Source organism: Phocoena phocoena, chromosome 9 (genome assembly GCF_963924675.1).
Source record: "Phocoena phocoena chromosome 9, mPhoPho1.1, whole genome shotgun sequence".
Taxonomy (NCBI): domain Eukaryota; kingdom Metazoa; phylum Chordata; class Mammalia; order Artiodactyla; family Phocoenidae; genus Phocoena; species Phocoena phocoena.
This window is the reverse complement of record NC_089227.1, coordinates 94,810,729-94,829,410: the sequence shown is the minus strand read 5'-3', so window position 1 is coordinate 94,829,410 and position 18,682 is coordinate 94,810,729. Positions and strand designations below refer to the sequence as shown.

The 18,682-nt window shown below is 46.5% G+C and overlaps 1 protein-coding gene across 1 annotated transcript; it reads left to right on the top strand.

Moving 5' to 3' along the window:
- The first annotated feature begins 1,694 nt into the window (after positions 1-1,694).
- On the top strand, positions 1,695-18,178 carry TCAF1 (TRPM8 channel associated factor 1). Its single transcript, XM_065883829.1, has 7 exons — positions 1,695-2,314; positions 11,591-12,585; positions 12,875-12,972; positions 14,107-14,320; positions 14,636-14,875; positions 15,916-16,253; positions 17,924-18,178. Exons 1-7 carry the CDS (start codon positions 1,695-1,697, stop codon positions 18,176-18,178), a joined length of 2,760 nt encoding a protein of 919 aa, XP_065739901.1.
- The last annotated feature ends 504 nt before the right edge of the window (positions 18,179-18,682 follow it).

The window sequence follows — 18,682 nt, the reverse complement described above, 5'->3', positions numbered from 1 at the left end:
TCAGCCTAACTCCAGAGCCTAAGCTCGCAATTGCTGTGCCGTAGTACCTTGAGTGAGCATATTCTTTCACAGGGAAAAAAGCAGTAAGGGCCAGAGATAAACGCCTAAAGAATACCTGCATGTTCAGAAGAGGGAAGAGAAGGATAGGAATGAAGCGGTTTGAGAGGTTACACATGATGAGGTTGGCTCGGGCCATAAGGCTGGAGGTGGTAATAGCCTCAAGGACCAGGAGAGCAGCACTGTCCAGACCCACCAAGTGGTCAGTGAGGCCTGGATGTCCTGACTATTCAACGCGTCTGTCCTTGAGGGAAGTGCTTCGGTGAAGTGCGTATGGAGGAGTTCAGACTGCAGAGAGACCCTGAGCGGGGAGCTCGTGGTGAAGAAGCAGAGGGGTTTTGTGAGTACGCATCCACAGACATACACACCTTTCTCTGCTGTGTCCAGGTGCAAGTAAGAATCCGCCGTAAGTTCATAAATTGTTACCTCGGCTTCTGATTGTCTGGGACCTGGACTCAAGCCAGAGGACTTCTGCTTTCCTCTTACCCAGCCTATGACTGTGACCAGAGAACCCTCTATGAGGACCCAGACTTTTCAGACTGAAATTCTGGCCCCAAGCTGAGATTAATACGATCAGTGTGGAAGCCAAATGGGGAGGAGTGGGGGTGGGGAGATAGCATGCTACACCACTGCATTGGTTTCCACTGGTTACCGCAGCAAAGTACCACAAACTGGGTAGCTTACAACAACAGAAACGTATTCTCTAACACAACGGTCCCCAGCCTTTCTGGCACCAGGGACCAGTTTCGTGGAAGACAATTTTTCCACGGACGGGCGGCGGCGGCGGGGGGGTGGGGGGGGGCGGGGGGCGGGGATGGTTCAGGTGGTAATGCAAGAGATGGGGAGCGATGGGGAGTGGCAGATGAAGCCTCACCCGCCGCTCACCTCTGCTGTGCTGCTCAGTTCCTTACAGGCTGCAGACCAGTAGTGATCCGCGGCCCAGGGGTTGGGGACCCCTGCTCTAACAGTTCTGGAGGCTTAGAAGTTTGAAATCCAAGTGTTGACAGGTTTGGTTCTTTCTGGAAGTTCTGAAGGAGAGTCTGTTCCATGCCTCTCTCCTACCTTCTGGTGTGTGCCAGCAATCTTTGGCATTCCTTGGCTCATAGAGACATCACCCCAGTCTCTGCCCACATGTTCTCGTAGCCTGTGTGTCTCTCCCCTGTGTACCTGTGTCTGTGTCCAAATATCCTCTTCTTATAAGGACACTAGCCATTAGATTAGAGCCCACTCAAATCCAGTATGACCACACCTTAACTTGATTACATCTGCAAAGACCCTATTTCCAAATAAGATCACACTCACAGGCGCTGGGAATTAGTACTTAAATATATGTCTTTGGAGACTCAATTCTGCCCGAATTCTTCATTTCTGTTTGCTTCCTTATGTGATGCAAAATGTCGAGCTTGTTTAGTCTGACCATGAGAATGTTAGCTGACAGCGCACAACAGGGTCTCCTGGATTGGAGACACTGAGGGCCCTGATGAGTGCTTGAGTCAGTTCACAGTGTCCGTCTCATCTGCTTAATGGGAAGAATTGCCCCAGCTAGTGGAGGATTGAACTCTTGGCTTGTTTGTTTGTTTATCTATTCTTCACCAGGCTGAGGCTTTGCTTTCCTCTCTGCAGAAGCCGATCCAGCCATGGCGACTCCGTCTGCTGCCTTTGAGGCCCTTATGAATGGAGTGACAAGCTGGGATGTCCCTGAAGATGCCGTCCCATGTGAACTGCTTCTAATTGGAGAGGCCTCCTTCCCGGTGATGGTGAATGACATGGGCCAGGTCCTCATTGCTGCCTCTTCCTATGGCCGAGGCCGCCTGGTGGTGGTGTCCCACGAGGACTATTTGGTGGAGGTCCAGCTCACTCCTTTTCTCCTCAATGCAGTGGGTTGGCTTTGCTCTTCCCCTGGGGCTCCTGTTGGTGTACACCCATCCCTGGCACCTCTGGCCAAAATCCTTGAGAGCTCTGGTGTAGAGGCGAAGGTTGAACCGGAAGTGAAAGACTCCCTGGGGGTTTACTGTATTGATGCCTACAACGAAACCATGACTGAAAAGTTGGTCAAGTTCATGAAACGTGGAGGGGGCTTGCTAATCGGAGGCCAAGCCTGGGATTGGGCCAACCAGGGCGACGATGAAAGGGTTCTGTTCACGTTCCCTGGGAACCTTGTGACCAGCGTGGCCGGCGTGTACTTCACTGACAATAAAGGGGACACGAGTTTCTTTAAAGTCTCTAAGAAGATGCCCAAGATCCCAGTCCTAGTTAGGTGAGTGCATTACCCCAATGGGGAGTTGGTCCCAGGTTAAAAAGCAGAAGGTGATTCTTGTCTTCAGGCTACTCCCAGGCTAACAGAAGAGAATTTGGCACTCAACGTGGACTCGCCATAAATCAACCAGAGTGTTAAAATACCCTGAGGTGCAGGAGGGGCAGGATCCCTGTTGCCTCCTCAGACCAGATCACTTAGCTCTTTGAGGGGAGAAACATCTTAGTGACCATTATGTCCCCCGGCATCTTGTTTAGTAAAATATATTGCTGAATCCCAGGGTTCACATGACTAATCCAGGAAGGTGACAGGTGAAGGTTGCCTGCAACTGAAGTGTAAGGAAAAGGAAGACGGACGCGAGGGGTCCAGTAAGACAAAGTCTAGAGAGCTGTGCGAAAGGTTTTGCAATGTCCAGCCAGATAGGGTTAGGATGGAAGTAAAAACTAGAGGATTTAGAAGTTGAGATACCAGAAAGATGGCGTAAGTTCTATGTGCTAGATCTTAAATCTAGGAGTCAGAGATGATTTTTATCTCTGGAAGCAAAAGACCTGCTGATGGAGGATGAAGAAGGCAGCTGATAGGTTCCAAGACAGGCTACACAGAAAGTTCTTTGAGGGCCTTGCCCAGCCTGTTCCTTTCACATTGTGCTCCAGCACCTCATATGGTGCTGAACATGGAGCAGGTTAGTAGGTGCTCAGTAAACATGTGTTGGATGGATGACTGGATGGATGAAGAGAGAGATGAGAAGCTGGAGTAGTCCCAGAAGTAGAAAAATCACACGAGGCCACGCCCTATATTGTGCATGAAAACTGTCAGCATCCTTGGAGCAAAAAGCATTGGTATTTCTGTCCAGTGGGAGCAGAACGAGGTAGAACTGAGTGAGGATGGTACACCAGGGTAGTACAGAGACTTAGGGAATGAGCTGTGGCCTCTCCTTGGCATGGAACTCCTGGAACACCCCACAGCTCCATTCTCACATGTGCAATGAGGAAAGAGCTGTTCAGAGGCACAGTGATTGATCAGATTGATCAAACTTCAGCTTACTAGTGATCTTCATTCTAAGGAACAGGAAGGTAAAACTTGGGCGTAATTCTATTTCTTAACAACGTAATCCCCTTTAGTTGCCTTAAAAGATGTTTTTCTCTATCAAAATCATACCTCTTTTTTCTTTGGCTATGCCTATATCATCTCTCATCATCACTGAATCTGAATTTTTTGCCTTTTGGTTAAATCGTGTGTGTGTGAGTATGTGCACGCGTGCACGTGGGAAATCAACTTGAAGGCTAACGCAGGAGGAAAAATCAGACGTAATAAGGGAAGTGCATAGAATCTCCTGTGGAGATTATGGGTTATTAGCATCGGTTATTCCCTAGGTAAGACTTCACTGCAACTCTTGCCTCTGTGCTTGTGCAGGTAGGTATATCATAGAATTACCTGTATGTTATGAGGGTCATTTTTTGACTTGTGGATGGATTCAAGATGGCAGCAATGATTTCCTAAGTTAATTGGCTGAGATGAAATGAAGAGAAGGAAAAGGTACAAGAGAATATATGTCTGTGTGTGTGTGTCACATATATACATTTCTTAACTTATCTACATTAAGAAATACCTATGGGGCTTCCCTGGTGGCGCAGTGGTTGGGAGTCCGCTTGCCGATGCAGGGGACGTGGGTTCGTGCCCCGGTCCGGGAAGATCCCACATGCCGCGGAGCGGCTGGGCCCGTGAGCCATGGCCGCTGAGCCTGCGCGTCCAGAGCCTGTGCTCCGCAACGGGAGAGGCCCGCGTACCGCGGAAAAAAAAAAAAAAAAAAGGAAATACCTATGCATAGGTTGAGATGAGTAGGGAAAAACAAAAGAAAAACCTCTCCTCCTCACCCCAGTTTCCTTAATATTAGCTCTCAAGCACCCAGTATGTGTGTTCCATCCAACCCTCCTTCCCTCCCTCCTTCCCTCTCCCTTGCTCATCCCTTATTTCCTTCCTTCTACAAAGTAATATATTCACAGAGTTCAAAAAATCAAAACAATGCTGAAAGGTCAGCATCAACCTATCTTTCTCCCACCTCCTGTTGTGGTCGTTACCAAACTATACATTTATCCAAATTCATTCATTATAAACCTAAATTGTGTGAATTTTACTTTATGTAAATTAAATCTCAACCTTTGAAAATATATTTGTTAAAATAGGACTTTAAAAAATAAATAATCTGAGATATAATCAGATTCAGGTATAAGGACTGCAATTCAGCATTATTTGTTATTGGGAAGGGTAGAAATTATAGAACACTATACAATGGATTATTAACTAACCATAAACATATTATGTTTCCAAGAATATTTAAGGACAAGGGAAAGCTCTTTGGGGATACTATTAAGTGAAATAAAATAGGATACTAATGGTGGTTCAATATGTTCCCAGTTTTGTTAAAAAAATATATAGCTATATGTAGAAAATATTACATAAGAAGAAAGCCCCAAATATCAGTAATAGGTAGATCTCTTGATTGTGGGATACTGATAGATGATTTAAAGTTATAAACTTTAATTTTCAAACTTCCTATCAAATTTTTTAAGAAGGCATATACTTCATTACCTTGCTTCACATGCAGTTCAGAAATCACATTTAAAATCTTCCACGTCTTTATGACACACAAATGCTTTTTTATTTAATAAGCAGAAAATATTTTTAAAATTCTAACTCGTTAATAGATCACTTTTTTTTCACTTTCCTTTCTAATATTTCTGAAACATGCACACACACATGCGTGTGCAGTGTTGCCAATACAGCTGACCCTTGAACAACTTGAGGGTTTGGGTCATCCCTCTACACAGCTGAAAATCTACGTATAACTTACAGTCAGCCCCCTGTATCTTCGGTTCCGTAGCCTCAGATTCAACCAACTGCGAAACGTGCAGTACTGTGGTATTTAGTATTGAAAAAAACAACCTGTGTAGAGTGGACCTGCACAGTTCAAACCTATGTTGTTCAAGGGTCAACTGTACTTTTGAATTACGATTCTTCTTCATTGGATACTCTTTTAGATTACTTTTTCAACATTGCTGGATCTCTTATTTTTTTATTTTCATTTTAAAATTATTAAATCATAAACCCACAATACAACTCTCTTTTCACCTTTGCACATTATTTTCCCCACTCATTCATAATTTTGCTCCCTTGTCATCTTAGTATACATGCTATTTTGAATTCTGCTCATAAACTTTTTCATTCTATGTAATCTTTAAAATTATACTTGATTCATTTTATGCAAATGCCAGTGTATATACCTCATTTATTTAATCATTTGCCTACTGTTGAAGATTTGGATCTTTCTTTAGTGTTCTTGTAATTATGTAATACTGTATAACATTATCATCAACGCATTTTCAGCAATACTAGACACCAACATGCTTCTATTAGAATTCAAGAAGGAAGATTATTTCCATCACAGGCTGTCAGGTTCACATTGAAAGTCCCTGTGGGTTTAGTTACTCTGCCCAAATATCTTATTTATTTTTAAACCCACATTTGAACATGCGAGTGTGAATTAAGATAGCTTTAACCTTGCTACTTGTGCATTTCTTACTAAATTAAATTCTAAATAAGATATTAGGATGAACCTTCTAAGAATAAACTGTCCACAGGTCTTATCAAGATGAATCAAATTTTTATCAGAAGAAGTTACTAATTTTATGATGGAAAAATAAAACCCTACATAATAAAACCAGATGATCTACTTTTAGCCTGGTGAGAATACCTGCAGATATCAGGACACTAGTCTCATAGTCACTGCCCTCACTTCCTGCCTGGAAAGCACCATGATCTGCACTTAGAGCACTGGCCACCATGTTGTCTCTATGGCCACACTGCCTGTACTCTGTTCCCTGAACAATTTCTAATCTTCCATCCGCTTATCCTCGGAGGTCTCCACTGTATCTCCAGATCTGAGGGCAATGGCTATTGTACTTTAAATGCAGAACCAGTCCCACCTTCTTTCTATTAAGTATTTCATTTGAACAAACACTGGATCCATTGTCATAAACACAGCCTCATTTCAAGACTCAGGATTCTAGTAAGAGATTTCATATCTACTGGGAAAAGCACAGATTTTAGTGGAGGCCAAATTTAATAAGTTCCCAAGCTCTGTCTGGTGCTTGCTCTAAAACCTTGAGCCATAAGTAAGCCTCATCTCTAAAGTAGGATTAATAATGACTACCTTTAAGGGTGGTTGTGAGGATTAAATGAATTAAGAAACATGTTCAAAGTACCTAAAACACTTTAATTATTTTGACATCAGCTTTCAGGCTGTGGTAATGTAAGCATATGAGGTCATGAATATCATTTCCAAACATTGAAAATTACTTGGCAGCCATCATTATGCTGCTTTGCCCCAAGTCATGTACGTTTCTCCAGTTGTATAAGCTATCGATTTTTTTTTTTTTTTTTTTGGCTGTATGCGGGCCTCTCACTGTTGTGGCCTCTCCTATTGCAGAGCACAGGCTCCCGACGCACAGGATCAGCGGCCATGGCTCACGGGCCCAGCCGCTCCGTAGCATGTGGGATCTTCCCGGACCGGGGCACGAACCCGTGTCCCCCGCATCGGCAGGCGGACTCTCAACCACTGCGCCACCAGGGAGGCCTAGCTGTTGATATTTTAACTGGTAGTTTTCCTACTTCATCCACCAAACTGAGGCAGCAGCATCATGATGGATTGCCATGTTTTACCCTTTTTCTACATTTAACAAAACAGGGACTAGACACTGAATTGGCTTTACCGATAAAGGGACTTGATGCTGATTAAACATATCATTAGATAACCGATCTGAGGGAGGTTTGGGGAGAATCAACCACAACAGTTTAATCTGTTTCATGGATAAGAAGGCCCTTGTCTCATTTTAACACAAATCTCAGGCTTCTGTTAGAGTTCTAGTTCTATGTGTGTTCATTCATCCATTCATTTAGCCAGCAATTTATTCGGTATATGCTATGTCTCAGGCTTTATTTCTTATTTCAAAAAAATGATTTCCAAATATCTGAGAATTAGAAAAGCAGAAACGTCTCCAATAACCAGGCCTGGAGGAAGTCACAGAAACCAAGTAACTGTTGTAGGAAGAAGGCTTGTGATATCAAGGTTCGGTAGAACCTGGAAACCTGGGCTTGCTGCCAGCAACTGCACGCCGTGACCTTAGCGTGTGCTTTCAACTCTCTTCTCCCTCTAAATGGGAAGTGCTGGAGTAGAAGGTCCTTGCCCTCATTTCAGCCATTACTCCATTGAGACTGGTTTTCAGTCTTCAGTAATCCCTGTATATTCACGGTCATCAGAGATGCAGAGAAAAGCATGTCGAACAGTGGTCATGCTCTGAAATGTCCACATGCTCCAAACTGCTTGGCTTGAAAACACCCCTGTGAAACCTGAATGGGCAAACATTATCTAAATTGATGCCATATGTGTATATATACACACACATATATATATGTATATAGACATCTCTACTTCATTTTGAAAGATGGCCAAGGGATATTATATAGAAAAGTCTTTTGAATTCCAGATTTTGAAGATTTCAGGATTTTGAAAATAGACTACTTCAAATGAGCCGAAATGCAACAAGAGAACTGCCAAATTCCTGAAGATAATCAATGTGTATATGACTCTCCAAGTAGTTTGGAAAACAAAAATACCTGAACAGATATTAATACGCTTATTTGTAACAAGGATCCACAAGTCTTTGGAGGTCATTGCTAGGATAGATAGAATGCTAACTGCAGATGTTGGTCAGGGTCATGGCCCTGCGAGATGGGGTGAGCATACCTACCTAACTCTGAGCGTCTTACTACAGTCCTAGCCATGTATAGTAGAATTGTATTAACTGGTTCTCACAAAATAAATTAGAAGTTTTTAGAGAGTGAATTCAAGTGGGAAGATATGCCACTTTAGAAGAGAAATTGCTAGGTCACAATTCAGTTTTCTTTTCCTTTTTATGCACATTTTCCTTTTTTCAATTTCAAAATAATATGCTTACTGGAAAAAAGAGAAATAGTCCCAAAGTATACAAAGTAAAAAGTGAAAGATCTTCGTCCTCCACCTCAGCCTCTTACTAATTCTTCCCAGAGGTAATCACTGCTTAGTTTGGACTGTATCTTTTTTGATGCTAACGCTACATGAACTCTTTCGGAAAATAAGAGGAGAGGAAAGTTTTTGTAACTTATTAAAACATTATTTCTCTGATGCTAAAACCAGAAAAAGACATTGCAAGACAAGAAAACTACAGAACAATGTCCCTCATGAACATAGATAGAAAAATTCTTACTAAAATATTGTAAGCAGACTACAATATATAAAAAGGATACTACATCATGACCAAGTAAGGCTTATTCTAGGAATGCTTGGCTGGTTTAACATTCAAATATCAAATTAATTATTCTGTTCATACAGAATAAATGAGAAAAACCATATATAGTCAATAGATGTACACAGACCAAAAAAAACCTTTGACAAAATTCAGTGTCAAATCATGACAAAATTTCAGCTAACTAGAAATAAAAGGGAACTTCTTCAGTGTGATGAGTCCTCTTTGAAAAACCTATAGCTAAGAACATACTTAATGGTGAAATACCCTGAGACTGAGAACAAGGCAAGGAAGGATAGCTGTTTTCACAAATGATGATTAATCCCTGTTCTTTGGTTTTCTTGATCTTCTCTTTCACATATGTGCAGTTACAGACTCTTCTGTTCTCTTGGGTTTCTGATCAATCTGATTTCATTTGATTTATATTTCCTATAAATTCCTCCTGTCCCAGCTTGCGGATTGCACCCTTCTTGAAATATAGTGAATCTAGTGCTATCATGATTTTATTGTCTTTTTTTTTTTTTTTTTTTGGTACGCGGGCCTCTCACTGTTGTGGCCTCTCCTGTTAAGGAGCACAGGCTCCGGACGCACAGGCTCAGCGGCCATGGCTCACGGGCCCAGCCGCTCTGCGGCATGTGGGATCCTCCCGGACCGGGGCACGAATCCGTGTCCCCTGCAATGGCAAGCGGACTCTCAACCACTGTGCCACCAGGGAAGCCCTATTGTCTTTTAAAATAACTTTTGTTTCATTTCAGACCAGAGAGGGAAAAGAAAAGTAAAAATCCAATTCAAGTTTTTTTTGTTGTTTTTTTTTTTTGGTGGTAAGCGGGCCTCTCACTGTTGTGGCCTCTCCCGCTGCAGAGCACAGGCTCCGGACGCGCAGGCTCAGCGGCCATGGCTCACGGGCCCAGCCGCTCCACGGCATGTGCGTTCTTCCCGGACCGGGTCACGAACCCGTGTCCCCTGCATTGGCAGGCGGACTCTCAACCACTGCGCCACCAGGGAAGCCCCAGTTCAAGTTTTTTTATGAAACATTTATCTCCCCCTGCATATAAGCCATGGCTGTCAGAAATAACAGACAGGTCTCTGACGATGCTTCCGACTCAGCAGGGAGCATCTAGGGTCCTGCTAGTGACGCAGTGTCTGGGTCTCAACTTTGCACATTCAGTATTGCTCATCTTGTCGTAACAGGCTAATGTACAAGCCTTGATACCAATGTAAATCACCTCTTCACTGACTACACTTCTAAAACAATTAATTGCATGAAATTTATGAACAGAACTCGTGATAAGAACTAAAACACAAAGCACCGAGCTAATCTCCCCGTGCTATGCTGCTGCTTCCCACCAGCCAACTATTTTACATTCAGTAGTATATATATGTCGATGCTACTCTCACTTCACCCCAGCTTCCCCGACCCACTCCAAGCCCTCAAGTCCATTCTCTACATCTGTGTCATTATTCCTGTCCTGCCCCTAGGTTTTTCATAACCTTTTTTTTTCTTTTAGATTCCATATATATGCGTTAGCATACGGTATTTGTTTTTCTCTTTCTGACTTACTTCAGTCTGTATGACAGACTCTAGGTCCATCCACCTCACTACAAATAACTCAGTTTCGTTTCTTTTTATGGCTAATATTACATTGTATATATGTGCCACACCTTCAATAAAGATCTATTTAAAAAAAAGAACTAAAACCTTTTCTATTTAATCTTGTATGCATAAAGTACTTAAATTTTAAAACGAATGTTTTTTGCTTTAGAATCAGCAAATTAAAGATATACTAAGATGTTGCTAGAGAAATATAAATGTCACAAAAAAATAGAAGATTTTGGTTTTCCTGGCCAGTGACTTCTTTCTTTAGGCAGATGATCCTGGGAAGTACTATTATTATCACAAGGTTGTTTGGTAAATTTGGAATCAGGGCACGAACAGCTAGTTGAATTTTAATGGCTAGTGCTTCAAGGAGGTGGAGAGTCATCTTGTAGGGTGATACCTTTATCTTCAGGAAAGGTTTGTACCTGCTAAGAGGACTATAGTTTCCCCATCAGTTAATTACGGCTCTGCCAACCACAGAGAGTACAACACAAATACTGTAAATATGCCACCTACCTGACCCCCATTTTTCAATGTTTCCTTACAACTGCCTCTGACCATACGGTTGCCAGAGATTTACCTAACGAGAGTGACTTAACCAGCTCTGGGACCTCAAGCTTAGAGATCACTCTACCTCTTACCCCCTCATAATCCCACTACCTGGGGCTGCTTCCCCCATTTTGGGGGTTATAGGGGTCCTGAGAGTCTTATAGGAGTTGGTTACCCTTAGAGAGGAACAGGTGGTGATGAGAAAAACCTTATAGCATGGATGTGTATCACTCCTGTTGGGCCGGCAATGAATGTGTGGGATTCTGGGTGTAGGCAGTCAGTCCTCTTGGATTCACATAACCCGAGAGTCCCACTAGAGTTGAGGCCGGTCTGCCCCACCTTTTGAGATAATAGTGATTCTTCACTAGCGCCACTGACTGACTCAGCTCTCCGTTAACTTTATTTGTAGAAAATTAGATGCATGAAATTATAAACAAGCCTCCTTATAAGAATGAAACCATGATTTTCCATTCAGTTCTTTGTGTAGTGCTTAAAAGGCCGAAACACACACTTAAATCCAGAATATTTAAGATACAGTATTGGGTACACCCAGCAGGACTTCTTTCGAGATTTCCTTTGGAGGGTTTGCACACAGAGAAAGAGCAGAATTAATGCCGAGTGCCTCTGTCTTCCCTCCAACAAGTCTCCATACCCAGTGAGGCCAGGTCTGCCCACTTTGTTCTCCCAGTTCCCTTGTAAGAGCTAAAAATGGTATTGATAAGTCTGACACTTGCTATATGCTGGGTGCTGTTCTGAGCGCTTTGTAATAGCGAACACGTGTGTCTTTTGCAGTTGTGAAGACGACCTCTCCGAGGACAGAGATGAACTCCTGCACGGGATTTCTGAGCTGGACATCAGCAACTCAGACTGTTTCCCGTCCCAGCTGCTAGTGCACGGGGCTTTAGCCTTTCCCCTGGGGCTAGATTCCTACCATGGCTGTGTCATAGCGGCTGCCCGCTACGGCCGGGGCCGGGTGGTCGTGACTGGCCACAAGGTCCTTTTCACCGTTGGTAAACTGGGCCCCTTTCTGCTCAATGCTGTGCGCTGGCTGGACGCGGGCCGCAGAGGCAAGGTCGTGGTGCAGACAGAACTGAGGACTCTGAGTGGGCTGCTTGCAGTGGGGGGCATAGACAGCAGCATTGAGCCCAATCTGACCAGCGATGCCAGTGTCTATTGCTTTGAGCCCGTGAGTGATGTGGGAGTCAAGGAGCTGCAGGAGTTTGTAGCAGAGGGCGGGGGCCTATTTGTTGGAGCCCAAGCCTGGTGGTGGGCCTTCAAGAACCCAGGAGTGTCCCCTTTGGCTCGGTTCCCAGGAAACCTCCTCCTCAACCCCTTTGGCATTAGCATCACCAGCCAAAGCCTCAACCCTGGGCCCTTTCGTACTCCTAAGGCAGGGATAAGGACCTATCATTTCCGTTCCACTCTGGCCGAGTTCCAGGTTATAATGGGCAGGAAGAGAGGGAACGTGGAAAAGGGCTGGTTGGCAAAGCTGGGACCGGATGGTGCAGCTTTCCTGCAGATCCCCGCAGAAGAGATCCCTGCCTACATGTCGGTGCATCGGCTCCTAAGGAAGCTGCTAAGTCGCTATCGGCTCCCAGTAGCGACCCGAGAGAACCCTGTCATCAACGACTGCTGCAGGGGTGCTATGCTCTCCCTGGCCACTGGGCTGGCCCACTCTGGAAGTGACCTCTCTCTGTTAGTCCCAGAAATTGAGGATATGTACAGCAGCCCCTACCTGCGCCCCTCGGAATCTCCTATCACTGTTGAGGTCAACTGCAACAATCCAGGTAAGGAATGAGGGGTGGGAGCCTGGCGGGTGGGAACTGGAGGGCAATGGGTCGTGATGACTTGAGCAGCTCAGCTCCAGATCTGATCACCCCCAGGAGGCCATCTCCGTCCTCTGCCGTGCACTCTAAAGGAGATGGGGGTTGAGGTTTTAGGTGATGTTTGGAAGAGTAGAGCCAGGGCAGCATGGAGGCAGGAAGATGTACAGAGCTCGTGAAGGGACTCTGGAAGCTGGGTGGCGATGGAATCATGGAGGAAGGGTAATGTCTACTCTTCCTTTGCTTTTGGCAGGCACCAGGTATTGCTGGATGAGCACCGGGCTCTACATACCCGGGAGGCAAATTATAGAGGTCTCGCTGCCTGAAGCCGCTGCCTCTGCTGACCTGAAGGTAAGGCATGCCCCATCTCACCACCTAACGTGGAACCCAAATACGGAAGCCAGATACTCTTGCTTTCATAGTGGGCATCTTACCTGACCTTCCTACAAAACCAGCTGGCACTACAGGGCATGTACTTGTACCCCCTTAGTTGCTTAGGATGAAGCAGCTAAGGTGCAGAACAGCTATAACTGATTGATTGAAATGTGTGGATTTGATACATTTCAGCGCCCAGGACTCAAACCTAACCAGCTTCTGGCTCAAGTTTTGTGCTTTTAACTTAGGTCATAGAGTGGGGAATAAGAAAGGTACCAGACGGCTGGTGCCCTAGCACACAGTCCAATAAATCTTAGCCCACGTTCCATCCTGTGTACATTTCACATCAAAGCATGAGGTCCTTCTGACTCCAGCTTCTTCCCTGTGACACCATAGGCTGTTCCTAGCGTGCGCGGTCCGCGTCAGCTCTGTCACTTTCACGTGCACACACACGGTATTCACAACATTAAGCTGCTGTCCTGCTCCATCCCCCTCGCGGGTCATCGTGATGGTTAGCGTCCGTTTTGTGCCTGTATCTGTCCTGGAACTTGTTTAGCATAAACCCGGGAGAACAGTCCCAGGATGCCTCTGAGGACAGGGGTGACTCCACTGGCGCAGGAATAGGGGCCTGGGAGAACAGGTGGAACTGAATCCATCTTCCACGTCAACCGGTCACGTTTTCTCCCACTGGGCCTCTCAGGTCAAAAGGCAGGATCCCCTCTGCCCCTTCCCAAAGCCAGAGTCACCACGGGGGAATAGGCAGCCGAGGATTCTGGTGTTACAGAGACAGCAAGGGACTCTGTGTGGGAGTCACCCACCTCAGAATTAGCATCTGGGCCACACCTGGTGCCCCTACATCAGCGTCTCAGCGTGACCCTTTGTGGAGCTGTTTGACCCGCCCCGAGAGTGAATTTACACGATCTGGTCCATACGACCTTGAGGGATGATACAATTTCATGGGTTTAGCGCACAGGGCTTATAAATGGTGGGATGCCTGGACTTGCCTAGGGTCATGGCCCCATGACCCTTCCTGTCCCCATGTCCTGGGCGCTCTCCCCTTTGGCTCATGCATGCCCCAGGGTCACTACGTGGGGGATCTCTCTGCTCCAGGTACAGATTGGCTGCCACACCGACGACCTGACCAGGGCCAGCAAGCTGTTCCGAGGCCCCCTTGTGATTAACCGCTGCTGCCTGGACAAGCCCACAAAGTCGATAACCTGCCTCTGGGGGGGCCTCCTGTACATCATTGTGCCTCAGGGCAGCAAGCTGGGCTCCGTGCCTGTCACGGTTAAGGGGGCTGTGCATGCTCCCTACTACAGGCTAGGTGAGTGGACGCCCTGGAGCGAACCCGAGGGACAGGGGGAGCTGGGGGTGAGGAGGTCATCTGGGGCTGCCTGGTATGGTAAGAGGGAGATTCGGATCCGTGGAGGGAAGGGAGGGAAGCTTCCTTATCGTCAGCTTTGAGGCTGAGGGGATAAAGACCAAACCGTATCACATCCATGGGACCTTTGTAGGAGAAGGATAGGGCAGGTATGTGGTCGTTCATGGCATTGGTGTTCTCCTGCTGGGGTTCAAGTTGAACGTGGTAATGTCAGGGGTTTGGGAGAACAAGTTTCAAGCGCTGTGGCCTGTCTTCCAGGGGAGACATCCCAGGAGGAATGGAAGAGGCGTATCCAGGAGAATCCAGGTCCCTGGGGAGAGCTGGCTACAGACAACATCATCTTGACGGTGCCAACCGCAAACCTTCGCACTCTGGAGAACCCTGAGCCGCTGCTACGCCTCTGGGACGAGGTGATGCAGGCCGTGGCCCGGCTAGGTGCTGAGCCTTTCCCCCTTCGTCTGCCTCAGAGGATCGTTGCCGACGTGCAGATCTCAGTCGGTGGGTACCTGGGGCGAACCTCTGCATGCTGCCCCCCCCCAGGGCCTTCCTTCTTGCAACAGCCATGCAGTGGGCAGCCAGCAGGGTAGAAATGTTCTTATGGCAAGGCATATAAAATGTAATCCTTGCTATTTAAATGGAAAGGGAAAAAATGCGTCAAAAAAAAAAAAAAAAGACTCGCTGTGTCCCCCAACAAAACATTGGAAACTACCTAAGTGCCCAACAGTTATGGAATGGTTCAGTAATGTATTGTGTATACCTTCAGTGGACATTAAGGAAGACATTTAAAGTGATATTTTGATGGCATAAGGAAATATGATGAGGTTATGTGACACATAAAAAGCAGGCCGTAGAACTATATGTACACTGTATGTTAAAATATGTAACAGTTTTAGTCAAGAGATGTTATCAAACAGTGGGAATGGTGCAGAAAATACATGCTGGGTTTTCACAGACTTCCATCAGGGGACTTCAAGGAGTGGATAAAACCGACCGAGGGCCTCTTCCTAGGTCACAGGTGTTGGGAGAAAGCACTGAATAAAGAGATCTTTGCCAGCAGGTCAAGAGGCCTGAAAAGTGAAGGGCGTATAGAAATTAAAGAACCGAGGAAATCTCTCTGGACCTTAGTTTTCTTGGCTTATGTAGATGATCACTATAAGGTAGTCTCGACGTGGGCAATTCCATGTCTAAAGAATGAGAACCACAAGTTCTTAACTTTGAGAAAAGAGTATAATGATGGGTTCACAGGACAGAGCACTCCCAGAGAAACAGAAAAATTGAATAGTGACACGAACGGTGATCTGTAACCTGCCTCGGCTCCCATAGCCAGTCAGAGCAGCGATGAAAGCATTATTACAGAATGAGAGGGTAAGGAGGAAGGCCCAGGAGGCTCTGGGTTTTGCCTTTCTGAGCATTACAGGGTTCTGGAAGTCATGGGATCAGCGGGGACTGGGTGTTTGGGGAGATACAATAGAGAGAATAATTTTGTTAGATGGGTGGGGAGCGCTCTAACCTTCTTTTCCCCCTCCTGCATCTCCCAGGCTGGATGCACGCAGGCTACCCCATCATGTGTCACCTGGAGTCGGTGCAGGAGCTCATCAGTGAGAAACTCATCAGAACCAAGGGGCTGTGGGGCCCTGTGCACGAGCTGGGCCGCAACCAGCAGCGGCAGGAGTGGGAGTTCCCCCCGCACACCACCGAGGCCACCTGCAACCTGTGGTGTGTCTATGTGCACGAGACGGTCCTGGGCATCCCTCGAGGACGAGCCAATATTGCTCTGTGGCCCCCAGTTCGGGAGAAGAGAGTCAGAATCTACCTGGGCAAGGGTCCCAATGTGAAAAACTGGAACGCGTGGACGGCCCTGGAAACGTACTTACAGGTGCTGGGCCAGCGTGGGCGGTGGTGGGAGCCCCGCAGTGGGGACCCTGAGCAGACGGTAGCGTGGTGCCCGGGGGAACTCCCGCTGACCCGCCTCCCGCACCAGGTTGGGGAGGTCCTGACAGCGCCCAGGTGTGAAGGTGCTAGTTGAGGATGCTTCTCAGGGCATCACTTTGCATGGCCCTAAGGTGGACTTAATTGCCTCAGCCCCACCCTTCACCCCAGGACTCTGAAGAGATTTTTGAGAGTAGACAGAAAGCACTGAGAAAGGTTAAAAATTGGTAGAGGCAAATGTGATGCTACATATATAGTTGCTGTCACTGGCTTTAAACCTAGACATACCTGAGACTGAAGCCAAACTGCGCTGTTTAAATAGCTCCCTAAAGCTGAACACACCCTGATTTGCGCGCGCACGCGCACACACACACACACATACACACACACACAAATATGTGGGAAAGGAGCTGTTTTTTCCCTAGGTGAGTAAACTGTCTTCTTATTATGACTTGGCTGTGCCTCAGTTTCCACCTTATAAGCAAGCCAGGTTTCCTCACTGAACTGGACATGGGGGTGGCCTTTGCCTTTCAGTTATCACACAACACCCCAGTGGATCAGTTCCCAGCTCACTGTGGAGAGTTTCATCACCTTGGATTCTGGAACTCAGTCTCAGGCCAGCCACACTCCATTCTGGCCCTTCTACCTGCTGGAGTTCTCACTGCAGATCCCCTCCGCCACAAGAATGACGATGACACTGCTAGAAAACTGCTTTAACCTTGTCATCGGGACAGAAGTTCCTCCTCTGTGAAATCAAGTTGAGGTTGGAACTGCTTCCCTGGTGGCGCAGTGGTTAAGAATCCACGTGCCACTGCAGGGGACACGGGTTCGAGCCCTGGTCCGGGAAGATCCCACATGCCACAGAGCAACTAAGCCCGTGCACCGCAACTACGGAGCCCGCGCTCCACAACAAGAGAAGCCACCGCAATGAGAAGCCCTCACACCACAGCAAAGAGTAGCCCCCGCTTGCCGCAACTGGAGAAAGCCTGCGCACAGCAACAGAGACCCAGCACGGCCAAAAATAAACAAATTAACATGGGCTGTTTCCAACAGCCTCGGGATGGCTGCCTTTTCCCAAAAGTATGCCTTACTCTTAATTCTAGCTACCTAGACTATACATTGTCTTCTGCTTCTACTGGACTCACCTTTTTTCCCAAAGGCCGTTTTTGGTCGCCTTGCAAATTGACATAGACCTACAGTTAGTGTGGATTATGTCAGGATACGGCTGGGAGTTCCCTAATTGTTGGGGTTTAACTTTGCAACTATGAAAAACAGTGGATTTTTTCACTTCAACCAATTTTAAATCCTCGTGTAATATCCGATGACTACTTTCATGGTCTAGTGAGATAGGTGAATAATGATATTGGTAGTAAATCCTACAGTTTTCACCACAGCTGTCTTGAGTGTCTGCTTTGTGTTGAGCCCTGTGCCGGCTCAGAGGCCCTTCTCGTCGTCAGAACATGAGAGCAGCAGTGAGGCTGGCAGGTAAAACAGTAGAGGGTCAGTGATAGATACGAAACTGGTGTTTAAGGGGTGAAACGTGTTAACTCATTTAGAGTGTTTGTTGGGTCTCTTGTAGATCAGATGTCTCATCCTCCTCCTTCCTTCTCTTTCCAGCTCCAGGAGGCCTTTGGGTGGGAGCCGTTCATCCGTCTCTTCACTGAGTATAGGAACCAGACCAACTTGCCCACAGACAATGTCGACAAAATGAATCTGTGGGTGAAGATGTTCTCCCACCAAGTGCAGAAGAACCTGGCTCCGTTCTTTGAGGCCTGGGCCTGGCCGATCCAGAAGGAAGTGGCAACCAGCCTGGCCTATCTGCCTGAGTGGAAGGAAAATATTATGAAATTGTACCTCCTCACACAGATGTAAGGAGTGCCCAGCGAGGTGGCAGGTAGAGAGGTTTGGGGAGTTAGGCAGAGATGGGGATTCACTCCTCGACCTCTGTCTCTTAGGTTCTAGCCTTGCCCTCTCAAGCTCACTGCCCCTAGATCTTAGTCATATCTCTGGGGAGTGGGTTCAGAACATAGAAAAAAGTGGAATCATAATTCCTCAGGAGCAAAGCCTTCTGTTTATGAGCTCGTTCCTCTGCTCCCAGCCATCAGATGCCCTCCTGACCCTGTGCTGGGCCAGTGCTGAGAGCTTTGGCCCCTGCTCCTATGCCAGCCCTTGGTTCACCATCGTGGGCCATAGCCCATAGAGGGTGGCTCTCACCCTGAGGACTCCCTGGGCTTTTATTTTGATCATTTCCCCAAAAACCTGACCATAGAACCCAACTGAAATACTAACTTACCATGATATTCAGACAGCTCCCTGATGACTCATATATTTTATGTCTTGGGTAGTTTTCCAAAAGCTGTCTGGTGGATTACGAAG